This window comes from Schistocerca nitens, chromosome 7, assembly GCF_023898315.1.
Source record: "Schistocerca nitens isolate TAMUIC-IGC-003100 chromosome 7, iqSchNite1.1, whole genome shotgun sequence".
NCBI lineage: Eukaryota > Metazoa > Arthropoda > Insecta > Orthoptera > Acrididae > Schistocerca > Schistocerca nitens.
Window position 1 is genome coordinate 343897179 of NC_064620.1, and position 14959 is coordinate 343912137.

The 14959-nt window shown below is 42.5% G+C and overlaps 1 protein-coding gene across 1 annotated transcript; it reads right to left on the reverse strand.

The window, feature by feature from the left end:
• Nucleotides 1–223: 223 nt before the first annotated feature.
• Nucleotides 224–10777, reverse strand: LOC126195610 (hepatoma-derived growth factor-like). Its single transcript, XM_049934235.1, is given in 4 exon segments — nt 224–259; nt 3239–3343; nt 9591–9788; nt 9980–10777. Coding segments are annotated over 4 exon segments (1137 nt in total).
• Nucleotides 10778–14959: the final 4182 nt, after the last annotated feature.

The following is a 14959-nucleotide window of genomic DNA, read 5'->3' on the forward strand; positions in this document are numbered from 1 at the left end:
TTTTGGACAATGATACAAGTATCTACAGGATCATTTTTCTCATTTATACAAATATAGCTATTTCCAAAATAATTTTGAACTTAAATAATCTTTGAAACCAGTTTTAATGAATTAAGTGTTCCACAGATTAAGCAACGCAGGAAGAGAAATTACGAGGTAATTTCCTTATGGTATGGTTAAATAAATAGCACATTGACATAATAGTCAGAGAAGGATATAAAAGTCATATAAATTTTTCTTGTTTTATGTTCTTGAAGGCCTGTAAAAACAGGAAAATGAAAGAGCTTTGTCATATTTCCCGATTTACTGGACAATGTCTCAGGATATGCTCCATTTCGTCGAATAATGTAGGTTTCGTGTGCAGCCAGAACATTTTGAAGGATAAGTGAAGAAGGAAATTTAGTAAAATAACTCGAAAAATAAAGGGAAAGCAGGGAGAAACCGACGCAGTTTATGATATGAAACTCTTGAAGTTGATATACCGCAGTGCAGCGTGCGTCACAGCGCTGATCCGATACTGACTTTGTACATATCTACGTGTAACGCCGACTGGGTGCGTGCAGGTCTGTTTTCCAGGTGGTGTTCGCATAGTTGACGTGTCAATCTTGTAGATTATCTTTCAGTGTATTATACACTTTGTTCTGTGACGATTAGCTCAAGCAATCGGTAAAACTGTGACCTCACAGATTTTTCTTTTTAAAAAAAGAACAATTTTGTTGGTGCGCACTTAGCGGGAGCATATGTGACGAAAACGGCTGATCTTAATTTAAACTTTCCCTGAGACATTTAAGTCTCTAATTTATCTGCGATAACGTTGGAAGCTGAAGAAGTGAATTAAAATTTCTGTCGCGGCCGGGGCTCGAACCCAGGTCTTCCAGCTTACTAGGCACACATACAGACCATTACACTATAACAGCATCATGGTTAACATAGCTGCACGACCTACCCAAGTCGCCAAGTCAAATAGCCTCCCCAACGCAAACTCTAATTCACATCTCCCCTTGTATTGTCACTATTACCAGGGCTCTCCGACACTGGAATAGCATCCCAGCATTGGACGTAATGGGGAAGTGCTGTACTACATGTCATCGTATAGATCTTAAATTAAATTAAATTTTTCCCGTTACGTCCAATGATGGGGTGCTATTCCGATGTCGGAGAGCCTTCGTAATAGTGACAATATAAGGGGAGATGTGAATTGGAGTTTGTTTTGGGGAGGGTATTGAAAAAAAAAAAAGAGGGAAAGTCAGAGAGAGAGTACCTGAGCAATAGGATGCGGTTCCACTTGGAAGGTATGTAAAAAAAAAGAAAAAAGCAAAAACAAGAAAAAATGAGAAGCAAAGAATAAAAAAATTGGGTAGTGGTGTAATGGTCAGCATATCTGCCTAGTAAGCAATAAGACCTCGGTTCGAGTCCCGGCCGCAGCACAAATTTTAATTCACTTTTTCAGCTTCCAACGTTATCGTAGAAGACAGCTGAATTATTTGAAGTTTCACGAGCGACAGTATCCACGGTAATGACAGAATTCACAAGACATGGTGAAACATCATCGGCGAACAAGAAAGTGGGCTAACCCGAAGATGACTGACAGAGATCGACGAGTATAAAAAAGCACTGTGGCTGGACAACATCTGCATTAATACTGCGCGGCGCAGGGTACCCTGTAGCACAACTAGCCATTTCCTTTCCTGTTCCACTCGCAAATAGAGCGAGGGAAAAACCATTATCTATATGCCTCCGTACAAGCAATAATTTCTCTTGTCGAGGTGGTCCTTACGCGAAATGTACGTTGGTGGCAGTAGAATCGTTGTGCTGTCAGCTTCAAATGCCCGTTCTCTAAATTTTCTCGATATAGTCTTCCTTGAAACGAAAGTCACCTTCCCTCCTGGGATTCCCTTTTTAATTTTCGAAATTTATCCATAAAACTTGCGTGTTGTTGGAACCAACCGATAACAAATCTAGCAGCCAGCCTCTGAATTGCTTCGATGTCTTCTTTTAATACGACCTTGTGCGGATACCAAACACTCAAGCAGTACAGTCGTACTAGTGTCCTACATGCGGTCTCCTTTAAAGATAAACCACACCTTCCTAAAATTCTTCCAACTACAAAAGCGACTGCAGAGGCTAAAATCCACTTGAGTGCTATTGTGTCGACAAAAACAGTATGGCGGGAACTTCACAAGGCTAAAATTCATGGAATGGCTGCAATTGCAGAACCTTTAATAACTGACGTCAACGCGGACCCGCGAAAGAAGTTGTGCCATGATTATAAAACCTGAACACTTGATAACTGGAAGAATGTGATATAGTTCGATGAACCATAGTTTACATTGTTTCCAACAAACGGCAGGATGTATGTGTAGAGAACCACAGAAGAAGCTTACCATCCAGTCCGCCTGCCTCTTACAGTCAAGAACGGGACAGGTCCCGTTACTGCTTTGGTGGCTATATCGTGGTATTCAGCCAGCCCTATCGTTACCCTCACTGGCCGGATTACTTCGAGTGAGTATCTCGACATCCTCTATAGTGAAGTGCTTACTGTCACTAGCATATTGCTGCCAAACACTACCACCTTGCAAGGTGATAATACGCCCATACACACACCCAGAAGGTTCTACATCACTCAACCGTTATCGGGAGCATTAGAGCAATGAATGGGGAGTAGATTTCCAGCACCAGCTACGTTGAAGCAAATGGCGGATGTTTTGGTGCAAGAATGTGACAACATTCCGTTTACAACCTGTTACGCAAAGAACTGCAGCAGTTCTAAAAACCAATGGTGGACCAACACCTTAGTAATGAATAAATATTGTGCATATGTCAGATGTTGTCCATCCTCTGTAGATAGCCTAAGCAATGCATGATATTCGAGAGCGCCAGCAACTCCTCTTTCGTAGTGCAAATCTTAAACAGGAAAGATGCAAGTTATATTGCACAGTGTTTAGCCTGCAACAGGACCATGTCTATTTAAGTGGAGTTAAGACACTCCCTGTGTGGGGGTATTCACTCTTCTACAGTTAATTAAATTATTATTAAAGATGATGAAGGTGATAGGGTGGATCTCTAGCACTAAACTATTACAAATGGAGTACATGAATTTTAACAATTTTAAAATTTGACATTTAAAATGTTAATTATCTTATTAATATCTCTACCATTCTCATACTCGCATATAGCCCTGCAAAATTAATAGCCCTTTGCATATTGGAATGACAGTCATGATCCATAGTCATCTTACCTTCATGAACAATACGTGGTACTCTTCATCATCCATTGTGATGTCTGTGACCCTCTCAAATGTCTCTCTGAAAACAGCTTTACTCATCCGTTCGTCAGGCGCCATCTGCGACAAGTGAAAGTTAAAGCTTTGGCTCAATAAAATACGAAGAGAGAAGTACTCATATTTTTGTGAGAGGGGCAGATAATAACCTTAAATTCATTGTACATCTGCTCGATTGTCTCTTTGCTTATCCGATTTGATAAAGTCGTAATTCTTTCAAATGATTCTGCTTCGATCTCATATCGGGCTGCTAGGGACTCCTGATAACTGAAAAAAGTCACCAGTATTATGCAATATTGTGTCAACATCAGTAGCACCGCTAAAAGTTAAAACAGACGTAATGTATGGCTTACGCTGCAGTTAACGGGGTTACGTCGAATTTTGCGTCTTGCACCATCCTGGACTTTTCTTGAAAAACTAGTTACCTATAACTTGTTGCCGCCCACATATACAAGAATATGTACTTCTACTCACAATAAATCAGATGGTGTAAAATCCAGAGACTGTCCCAACTTTCGGGAACTATTATATTTATTCTTAGAATTAAATTGATTTGTTTTGCACATGTTCCGTGGCTCGAAGCGAACGCAAAATACTTGGACGTGGAACAGGTCACTATACAATTAATACCATGTGGATAAAAGTTACAAAAAAAAGAAAAAATATTTTTAAAGTTGTTAAACAAAAGATTTTTCATAAGATCTACAAGTGAATAGCGGATTATAAGAGAAGGCCGCGTGTGACTCCCGTACAACATGAAAGGAGTGTATCACAAGGAATAATTTTAATATTCCCTTAGAAATCCAAGGTTAGCCTCTGTAAATTTTCAGTTCTCCAAGAAGGCTATTGAAAATGTAGTTTACTGAATAGCGCTCACTTTAGTGTACAATGGATAGTGAAATATTTTCCAACTGAGAATCTTTTAAACATCAAGTATTCACTGAACGAAAGTTGCAGTTCCTTTTAAATAAATTCATTAGCAAATAATCCCATAAGGGAGTATATATACAGGCTGACAGAGTTATAATATTCTAAGACCCTTGAAGAACGACTTGCGCGAAGCTGGCGAACTGACAGCGCAAAACGTTCCGTCCGATCTTTTCTGGGCTAGCAATATCGTGAAAGTACAGATATTTTAAGCGATATCATGGCTGACCATAGAGTGAAATTAGAAAAATCTGAAAGCTTTCGAGTCTCATTGTTAGCGACATGAAATTTCTACACAAGGTCCTGATTGAGGTACGTCTGAGAAACTTTTCATCTGTGCTCAGTTCTAAGAATTCACTAAGGGTGACCTCTCTGATTACTTGATCACCGGGTAGTAATAAAATCTCAGTTACTCGAGAATTCCGTGTTGGTGATAAGCAATAATGGCTTCTCTGTGAGCTGCTTTTAGTATAAGTCACTTTTAGCATATGCAAGAAGGAAAATTGGAATAATCTGCCATGTTTAGTGGCAGAGCATATTTAGATGGAAATTTGGTTACTTTCCGATGACACTGGAAGAATAGTCTTCTGTATCTTGTTTCCGTGCAAAAGCTACGTGGTGACTCTTCATATGGACGTTTGCCCTATTCCAAATAGTTTACGAGATAGAACACATTTAATATCACTTTTGTACGTTTTTCTTGAATGACTCGTAAACCGCACCCTCTATCAAAATGGTTCAAATGGCTCTGAGCACTATGGGACTTAACATCTGTGGTCATCAGTCCCCTAGAACTTAGAACTACTTAAACCTAACTAACCTAAGGACATCACACACATCCATGCCCGAGGCAGGATTCGAACCTGCGACCGTAGCAGTCACGCGGTTCCGGACTGAGCGCCTAGAACCGCTAGACCACCGCGGCCGGCGCGCACCCTCTATCCTCCAGAATAAGCCAGGTCGACAACACAGACGGCACGGAACTGGTAATGGGATGTGCTATAGTACGTGCCTAGCTGCAGAAATGCGTACGACTCAGGCTCCGCCCATGGCAATATTATACGTTTTTCTTTTTTTTTTTTTTTGTGTACCCCACTCGTAGTGTGCACCGAAACCGGTAACCAGTAGGCAAAATAAAAGGGTTGCAACTGTAGACTGAAACATATATTATTTCTAAAATATACTGATCGCTGTTACAAGCGACAGTATGTCGAGAATATGAGACTACATCTTTGGTGGTGACGTTTATGAGATACGCGTAACGAGCAAACAGAAACACTTCTCAGCCAGGTGGTTGCTCGACGTCAGTTTACTTCAACAAACTAGAGAAAGATGTAGAGCAATTTTTACGTTTTGCTTATCTCCAAGTGTGAAATACAGCCCTTTGTATTTACGTCAGCGGTGCAGGAAGCCTGAGCCGTACACAGGACGAGGTGTTGCGTCAGAAAGCTTGAATTCCTAGCGCGTGTTTTGTCTCTGTGGGGACCTTCAACAGTATAGTGCAAGACTCTGCTATACTTAAGCAAATTGGTTGTGACTCTTGTTTACATGCACTTTTCATAATAACGTTGTATATTCGACTTCAGATCCTCAAGGATAATCGCTATTTTCAAACCTAGTTTTACCTTTGAGGTGAAAACTTACACTGGATATTTGCAATCTCCATAGCACTGGAAACTGAACAATATGTTCCTCGATAGTCTGCAGCTTATGGAAGTCTGCAAATTATGGGTTTTGTTGTTGAGTTGAATTGAATAGGCAACGTAGCTAACATGTTGTGAGACGAATGCAGATAGAACTCAACAAAATGTCATGTGACTAGGGCCTCCCGTCGGGTAGACCGTTCGCCGGGTGCAAGTCTTTCGATCTGACACCACTTCGGCGACCTGCGCGTCGATGGGGATGAAATGATGATGATGAGAACAACACAACACCCAGTCGATGAGCGGGCCCTTAGGATTGACATTCTGTTGTGCTGACCACTCAGCTACCGGGGGCGGACAGATATAAACGTAAAAAGGCTGAAACGGTAGAGGACTGTAGCTAAATGGAGAAAGACCTACGGGGGTGCAAGGGCATGTAATCGGACCTGAACATGAATCATTCTACAGTGTTATTGGATATAAATAGGCGTAGAGATCCATTACTGCTCGATTATGCTGTTGGTGACAAATCAGTGGAAATAATAACTAGCATATAAAACTTAGTGGTAACAGTTCGAAGTCACTTAAAGTGGAATGACAACATGAAGGTAACAGTAGCAAAAGCAGAGGACAAGCTGAGGTTCAGAAATGTAATTCATATGTGAAAGAAGTAGCTTATTAAACACTTGTAATACCATGATATGTACTCGCAAATTACGAATAAGGTATCATACAGGGTGTTTCAAAAATGACCGGTATATTTGAAACGGCAATAAAAACTAAACGAGCAGCGATAGAAATACACCGTTTGTTGCAATATGCTTGGGACAACAGTACATTTTCAGGCGGACAAACTTTCGAAATTACGATAGTTACAATTTTCAACAACAGATGGCGCTGCAGTCTGTGGGTGCGCCATTCTGTACGTCGTCTTTCTGCTGTAAGCGTGTGCTGTTCACAATGTGCAAGTGTGCTGTAGAGAACATGGTTTATTCCTTAGAACAGAGGATTTTTCTGGTGTTGGAATTCCACCGCCTAGAACACAGTGTTGTTGCAACAAGACGAAGTTTTCAACTGAGGTTTAATGTAACCAAAGGACCGAAAAGCGATAAATAAAGGATCTGTTTGAAAAATTTCAACGGACTGGGAACGTGACGGATGAACGTGCTGGAAAGGTAGGGCGACCGCGTACGGCATCCACAGAGGGAAACGCGCAGCTAGTGAAGCAGGTGATCCAACAGCGGCCTCGGGTTTCCGTTCGCCGTGTTGCAGCTGCGGTCCAAATGACGCCAACGTCCACGTATCGTCTCATGCGCCAGAGTTTACACCTCTATCCACACAAAATTCAAACGCGGCAACCCCTCAGCGCCGCTACCATTGCTGCACGAGAGACATTCGCTAACGATATAGTGCACAGGATTGATGACGGCGATATGCATGTGGGCAGCATTTGGTTTACTGACGAAGCTTATTTTTACCTGGACGGCTTCGTCAATAAACAGAACTGGCGCATATGGGGAACCGAAAAGCCCCATGTTGCAGTCCCATCGTCCCTGCATCCTCAAAAAGTACTGGTCTGGGCCGCCATTTCTTCCAAAGGAATCATTGGCCCATTTTTCAGATCCGAAACGATTACTACATCACGCTATCTGGACATTCTTCGTGAATTTGTGGCGGTACAAACTGCCTTAGACGACACTGCGAACACCTCGTGGTTTATGCAAGATGGTGCCCGGCCACATCGCACGGCCGACGTCTTTAATTTCCTGAATGAATATTTCGATGATCGTGTGATTGCTTTGGGCTATCCGAAACATACAGGAGGCGGCGTGGATTGGCCTCCCTATTCGCCAGACATGAACCCCTGTGACTTCTTTCTGTGGGGACACTTGAAAGACCAGGTGTACCGCCAGAATCCAGAAACAATTGAACAGCTGAAGCAGTACATCTCATCTGCATGTGAAGCCATTCCGCCAGACACGTTGTCAAAGGTTTCGGGTAATTTCATTCAGAGACTACGCCATATTATTGCTACGCATGGTGGATATGTGGAAAATATCGTACTATAGAGTTTCCCAGACCGCAGCGCCATCTGTTGTTGAAAATTGTAACTACTGTAATTTCGAAAGTTTGTCTGCCTGAAAATGTACTGTTGTCCCAAGCATATTGCAACAAACGGTGTATTTCTATCGCTGCTCGTTTAGTTTTTATTGCCGTTTCAAATATACCGGTCATTTTTGAAACACCCTGTAACATCTACATAGTTTACTGGGAAAATATGAAAATTTGTTCTGGATCGGAACTCGAAGTCGGATTTCCCACTTATCGTGAGCGGTCGCTTTAATCGTTTTTTTTTTTCTTTTTCCCCATTCAGAACTAAGGTTTACTGTATTGTCGCTTTGCTTAGATATTTGTAAGTATTTACGTACTTTCAGCATATTTACTATGCGCTTAGGAAACAATGTAAATTTATATTTATACTTGGGTCAAAATAAACTGATAGAAGCAATGACAGATTCATACTACGCCCACACATGCTATATGACTACGGCGGCAAGAACGGTGCAATGCTGTTATGAACCTCAACACGCTCTCCATTACTCACAAATCACATATCACAGTCTGCAACTGACAGGTTACCACAACTGATACAGCAACAATGAACAGAATAGAAGAGAAGGCACAACCCAGGTGGTTTTTTGGTAAACAATTGGCTGTCAATCACTTATCTTATCTAGGTAAGATTGACTGTTTTAACAAGTAAAACACGTCATAGGGTTTGCTAACAAAAGCCTTTTCTCAGGCTGGAATGGAGTGAAAATTAATGTGAACATTAAAAATCATGCATCAAAGTGTAAGACAAGAAGAAAGTTTCTGCACACTGCTTATGATTAACTGAAACCAAAATTAATAGTTTAGATACATATACTTACAGATCTTTATTGATTATCAAGATGGGACAAAATTCATATTATTTTACGAAACAATCACCTATCCATAATTTCTTCACTAAGTTTACAATAGAGCGTGCAAAACATCAGCTGATGGGACAGCTGGACACAAGAAACAGCCCATACAAATTTAAAGAGCTACAAAATGACAAACCACTATGAATTGTCCTTTCAACATAGTAAAATTATTAAAACACTCTCTACATTTTTTTCACACCTCAGAAGTGTTTTTAATGTAACAGTTCATACTGTTTAAAAGTAGTATGTATACGAGGGTCATCAGCATATAAGAAGAATCAAGTATTTAACAGATATGAATTTCCAGCATTCCATTACACATAAACAGAAGTCTTGCTCTCTGAGCTGATTTTCAATCTCCTGATTATTTTGAATCCAGAATGAAGGAATGGTCACACTCTGTAGGGAATGCTGTTGTAACGTTCTGAAATTTTAGTTTGATTTCTGTAAAAGAACTGCAAATTGACTGATTATCAGAAACAGTAAAAAGCGATTCAAACTGGCTGTAAATGTAGGCTGTTTTATTTATTATTGTGGCTGTCTTGGGATAGAAAAAATGGTTCAAATGGCTCTGAGCACTATGGGACTCAACTGCTGAGGTCATTAGTCCCCTAGAACTTAGAACTACTTAAACCTAACTAACCTAAGGACATCACACACATCCATGCCCGAGGCAGGATTCGAACCTGCGACCGTAGCGGTCGTGCGGTTCCAGACTGTAGCGCCTTTAACCGCTCGGCCACTCCGGCCGGCTTTGGGATAGAACTGTGCCTTTTGTTGCTCTGAGGAATTCCACTTGTCTACATTTCCTACATAATGACGAAGCCTCTTGATGGTTTCTACTTAAGTCAGTTGCTTGAGGAGCATCAGGGGATCGATAGACAGACCAGCGAATTCATCTAAATGTTGCAAACATTTGTCAGGATATGCACTCAATAAACCTACACATCCTTTTATTGCACCATCAAGCTGTGCCAAGCGAAGTTCTGTTTTGAGCCATTTAATTTTACTCTTCCGAAGTTCAATTAACAGTTGGCCACGTGTATTTTATGATTCTTCTTGAAGGTATGTTTGCATATTTTTCGTAATATCACCTGCTTCTATTAAATCCTTCGATTTAAGGGCACCTTCAAGAGCTTTCTCTTCAGCTGTATTTATACGGATGCAAATAGCTTGACCTGATGGAGCATTTTCTTAAGCTCTTTTGCACCACTTTCTATTTCTGCAATACTTTTCTCGTTTTTCATTGAAGGCCTTTGTTCTTGACAAGATCCGTCGTCAGCAGCAAGTATGGTGGTTTGAATGGCACCTTCTTCCAATGCAGCAGCTGCAGCAGCGTCATCATCACCTGCAAACTTTTTTGGCTTAATTTTACTGCCAGATCTACTTACAATCTCTGCTCTTTGAGGAGAAGGCTGTATTCCGACAATCTCTAGAGTGCGCAGAGGTTCTTTGTTCATACACTTCCGGTCACCTGAAGTACTCTGACGCTTTGTTCGTTTTGTTTCCTGTTCATCAGGACCAATTTCAGTCACACGTTTACGCTTTACAGGATGCTTCTTGTACTCTGCAGTATCAGTCACTGATGGCTTTGAATCAGAAGTTCTCGGTGCTTCATCAACGACCAAGTCTCCTTCACCTTCCCTTTCACCATATGCACTTTGTGTAGTTGGAATACTACCTGGCGTATTTGGAGGTGGAGGTTCTCTTTCCTCAGTCTGTGCTAGCGCCTGGGCAAAAACTTTGCGCTTTATTGATTTTCCATATTTTTCTTTGTTTTCATAATACAAAAACAGATCTTCAACTTCACAAACAGCAGTGTCTGCAGTACCATACAAGAAAACATTGTATTTCACATTATTGGGAGTTGACGCTACTACATTTTCCACTCTTGTAGGCCACGGTGGGTATCCGCGAACTTCCGCAAAAACCTTGTCTCCTGGATGAAAGGTTTTCATCTCTGGGTGCAAATGTATCAGTCAATCTCCAAAATTTCAGTATCAAAATGTGCGGCTGTATCGCTGCACACCAGTAGCGCTACTTCTACGAACTATTTTTAAGACAATTCGCCTGCTTTCACCATAATTGAATACGTTGCAGTTCAACGAAGACCAAGACGGAGTCTAATCACTAATTCAAATAACTCTTCCTTTCGGCTATGCAAGCACGCTCCCAGGACCCTTTCAGATCTCTATATGTCCCATTGTCTGCTTCCTATAGTGCTCGCACAATTAGGCTATATGATTCCACCACAGGGAAAGACTTATACGAGGGTTGCAACTTTAATAGTGGCAACTATTTATTTACAGCTCGTACAAAATAGATAGGTATTTCAAAGTTTTACTGACCTTCAAAGTAGTCGCCAGCATTGTGTATAACCCGTTGCCGGCGATGTGGAAGTCGCACGATACTCTTAGCAGTGACAGTTGTGTTGACAGTTCGAGCGGCGCGGTCTATTCCCCGACGAATTTGTAGCAGTTCTGAAGCGAATGCCGTGAAGTGTTTCCTTCAGTTTAGAAATCGAGTTGAACTTACGAGGGCTTAAGTCAGGGGAGTGCAGTAGGTGGTGTAGCACTTGGCAGCCCCATCAGTCGAACAAATCCGTAACAGCTTGCACTATAGGTGCTTGAGTATTGTACCGCAAAATGATGGTCAGGTCCTGTAGAAAGTGTCACCAATTCTGTCTCTATGCTTTTTATTTTTGGAACACAACCTACGACCAGCTTAGAGACAGAAGTGATGACACTTTCTGCAGGACCTGGCCATCATTTTGCAGGACTATGCTCAAGCACGTACAGTGCAAGCTGTTACTGATTTGTTTGACTGATGGGGCTGCTAAGTGTTATACCAGCTACTGCACTCCTCTGACTTTAAGCCCTCGTAAGTTCAACTCGATTTCTAAACTGAAGGAAACACTTCACGGCATTCGCTTCAGAACTGCTACAAATTCTTCGGGCAGGAGACCACGCCGCTCCAACTGTCAACACAACTGGCACTGCTAAGAGTATCCTGCGACTTCCACATCGCCGGCAACGGGTTATACACAATGCTGGTGACTACTTTGAAGGTCAGTAAGACTTTGAAACACCTATCTATTTTGTACGAGCTGTAAATAAATAGTTGCCACTATTAAAGTTCCAACCCTCGAATTTATTTTTCTAGAAATGTTTCCCTGGCTTTGGCATAAAATACATTAGTCAAGTCTGTGTTTGGCAGTGTCTCTGTTGCTCGATGCATCGAACTACACAGGCACTGTCAAAAACAGGCACTACAGTAAAGCACTTGTAATATCAATTCTTGAGTATTGCTCAACAGTCTGGAGCCTTCACACTGTTGGAGTAATGAAACAGATATAGAAGATCCAACGAAGAAGTGCACGTTTCGTCACACGATATTTCAGAAAGTGGGACAGCGTTACAGAGATGACCAACAAACTCCAGAGGCAGACGCTAGAAGAAAGGCGTTCCACATCAAGCAGAGGTTTGTTATCGAAATTACGAGAGCGCCAGTTTCAAGCTGAATCGGTCAACATATTACTTCCATCCACACATATCTTGCGAAATCACCACGATTAGAAAAATCACAGAAATTAGAGCTCATAGATTCACGGTCCAGTCTTGTTAGCGTGACCACCTGTCAGAGCCGGAATAACCAACCAGCGAGACGTGCAGGAAGAGAGTCAATGAGTTTCTGGAATGTACCGACCGGAATGTGGAGACATACGGCTCCAGTGACATGACCAGCTGCCCTAGGTTTCTCGGTTGTGGATCCAAGGCACGAACAGCTGGATCGAGGTGGTCCCACAGATTGTCGACTGGGTTTATATCCGGGATTACAGTAAACTTATCCCGGTGCTCTTTGAACCACGCAAATATGCTGCTGCGACCTGTGTAGCACGTCGCATTGTCCCGTTTTTAGATTCCATCGTGCTGAGAAATTTTAAACTGCACGTTGGGGGTGGGGTAGACGTAGTCCCCAAGCATAGATGTATATTTGATCCAGTGGGCTTTCAAAATGACGAGATCATGTAGGGAATGCCACGAAAACATTCCCCTTACCATAATAGTTGCAGGGTGTCCGCTTTCAGACTTTTCACGTCGTACAAGCCAATGGCCGTCTGTCCAATGGAGCGTAAAACGTGATTCATCTGAAACGGTTCCCTTTCGCCACTCACTGGAAGACCTGTTGCGGCGGTATTGCCGTGCATTTTCAGCAGTCAGCATGGATACATGAACCACGCACCTGCTGTAGAGGCCCATTCACAGCAACGTTCGCTGAACGGTCGTTGAGGAGACACTGTTGTCAAACCCTTGGTTTATCTGGGTGGTCAGTTGCTCAACGGTTATGCGTCTATTCACCAGTAGACATCTCCGCAGCCGATATACACTCCTATCACATATTCCCAGTGGTGGACCACAGGTGTCTCGGCGCCAGTTTTGTATAGTGCCATTTTGCCACGCACAGTATACTTTAACGACAGCGGCATGCGAATAGTTTACAGACCTAGTTGTTTCGGAAATGCTTTAACCCTTGGCAAGAGAGACAAAGATCATCCCTTTTGGATGTCAGATAAATCAGTCTTTTTCCGCATTGCGACAACGAGTGGACTGTTTTCCATTTCTTATCGACTCAGTATACCCTCCACTGGTAGTGCTCCCACATGCAGTCTGCGTGTGGTTATTGCACGTTGACGTTGAACATAAGGGTTATCACAATAACGTAAGTAGACTATGACAGCAACATACAATTGTTCTTTCCACATGCCATTCATGATTTAACACGAAAGGGAAAATGGTAGTGGTACCGAAACTGCTGTCCAGCACACAGTTATAGAATATGCGCTATCTGAACAGAAGTAACTAGACATATGGGATATGTCCACCCTCATCTTTATGTCAACCTGTCCTATACCGGCGACACTTTCAATGAGGTGTCTGAATGTCTGTCGAGGAATGGCAGTCCATTCTTCCCCAGGAGGCAGAACCAGCGAATATACTGATATTGAACGGTGGGAACTGGAGCGAAAACGACATTCTAATTTATCTCAAAGACGTATCTTTGGATTCCGGTCGATTGTCTGGGCAGATCAGTCAATTTCAGGAAAGTTATTGTCTACAAACCATTGACACATAGACGCTGCTTTATGACATGGTGCAATGTCATGCTGATATACACTGAAGGGTCAAAGAAAACCGGTACCCATGTCTAATATCTTGTAGGGCCCCCGAGAGCATGCAGAAGTGTCGCAGCGCCACGTGGAATGGTCTCGACTAGTGTCTGGAGTAGTGCTGGAGGGAACTGATACCATGAGTCCTGCAAGGCTGTCCATACATCCCTAAGAGTACGGGGGTGTGGAGATCTCTTCTGAACAGCACGTTGCAAGGCATCCTAGATATGCTCAATAACGTTCTTGTCTGGGGAATTAGGTGGCCAGCGGAAATGTTTAAACTCAGAAGAGTGTTCCTGGAGCCACTCTGTAGCAATGTTGGACATGTAGAATGTCGCATTTTCGTGATGAATTTGCCCAAACCCGTCGGAATGAACAATTGGCATGAATGGATGCAGGTGGTCAGACAGTATGCTTACGTACGTGTCACCTGCGAGAGTCGTACCTAGACGTATCAGGGGCCCCATATCTCTCCAACTGCACACGTCCCACACCATTACAGAGCATTCACCAGCTTGAACAGTCCCCAGTTGACGTGCAGTGTTCGTGGATTCATGAGGTTGTCTCTATACCCGTACACGTTCATCGGCTCCATACAATTTGGAACGAGACTCTTTAGGCAGGAAACATGTTTCCAGTCATCAACAGTCCAATGTCGGTGTTGATGGGCCCAGGCGATACGTAAAGCTTTGTGTCGTGCAGTCATCAAGGGCACACGATTGCACCTTCGGCTACGAAAGCCTGTATCGATTATGTTTCCTTGAATAGTACGCACGCTGACCCTTGTTGATGGCCCAGCATTGAAATCTGCACCAGTTTCCGGAAGGGTTGCACTTCTGTCTCTTTGAACTATTCTCTTCAATCGTCGTTGGTCCCGTTCTTGCAGGATCTTTTTCCGGCCGCAGCGATGTCGGAGATTTTATGTCTTACCCAATTCCCGATATTCGCGATACACTCGTGAAATGGTCGTAAT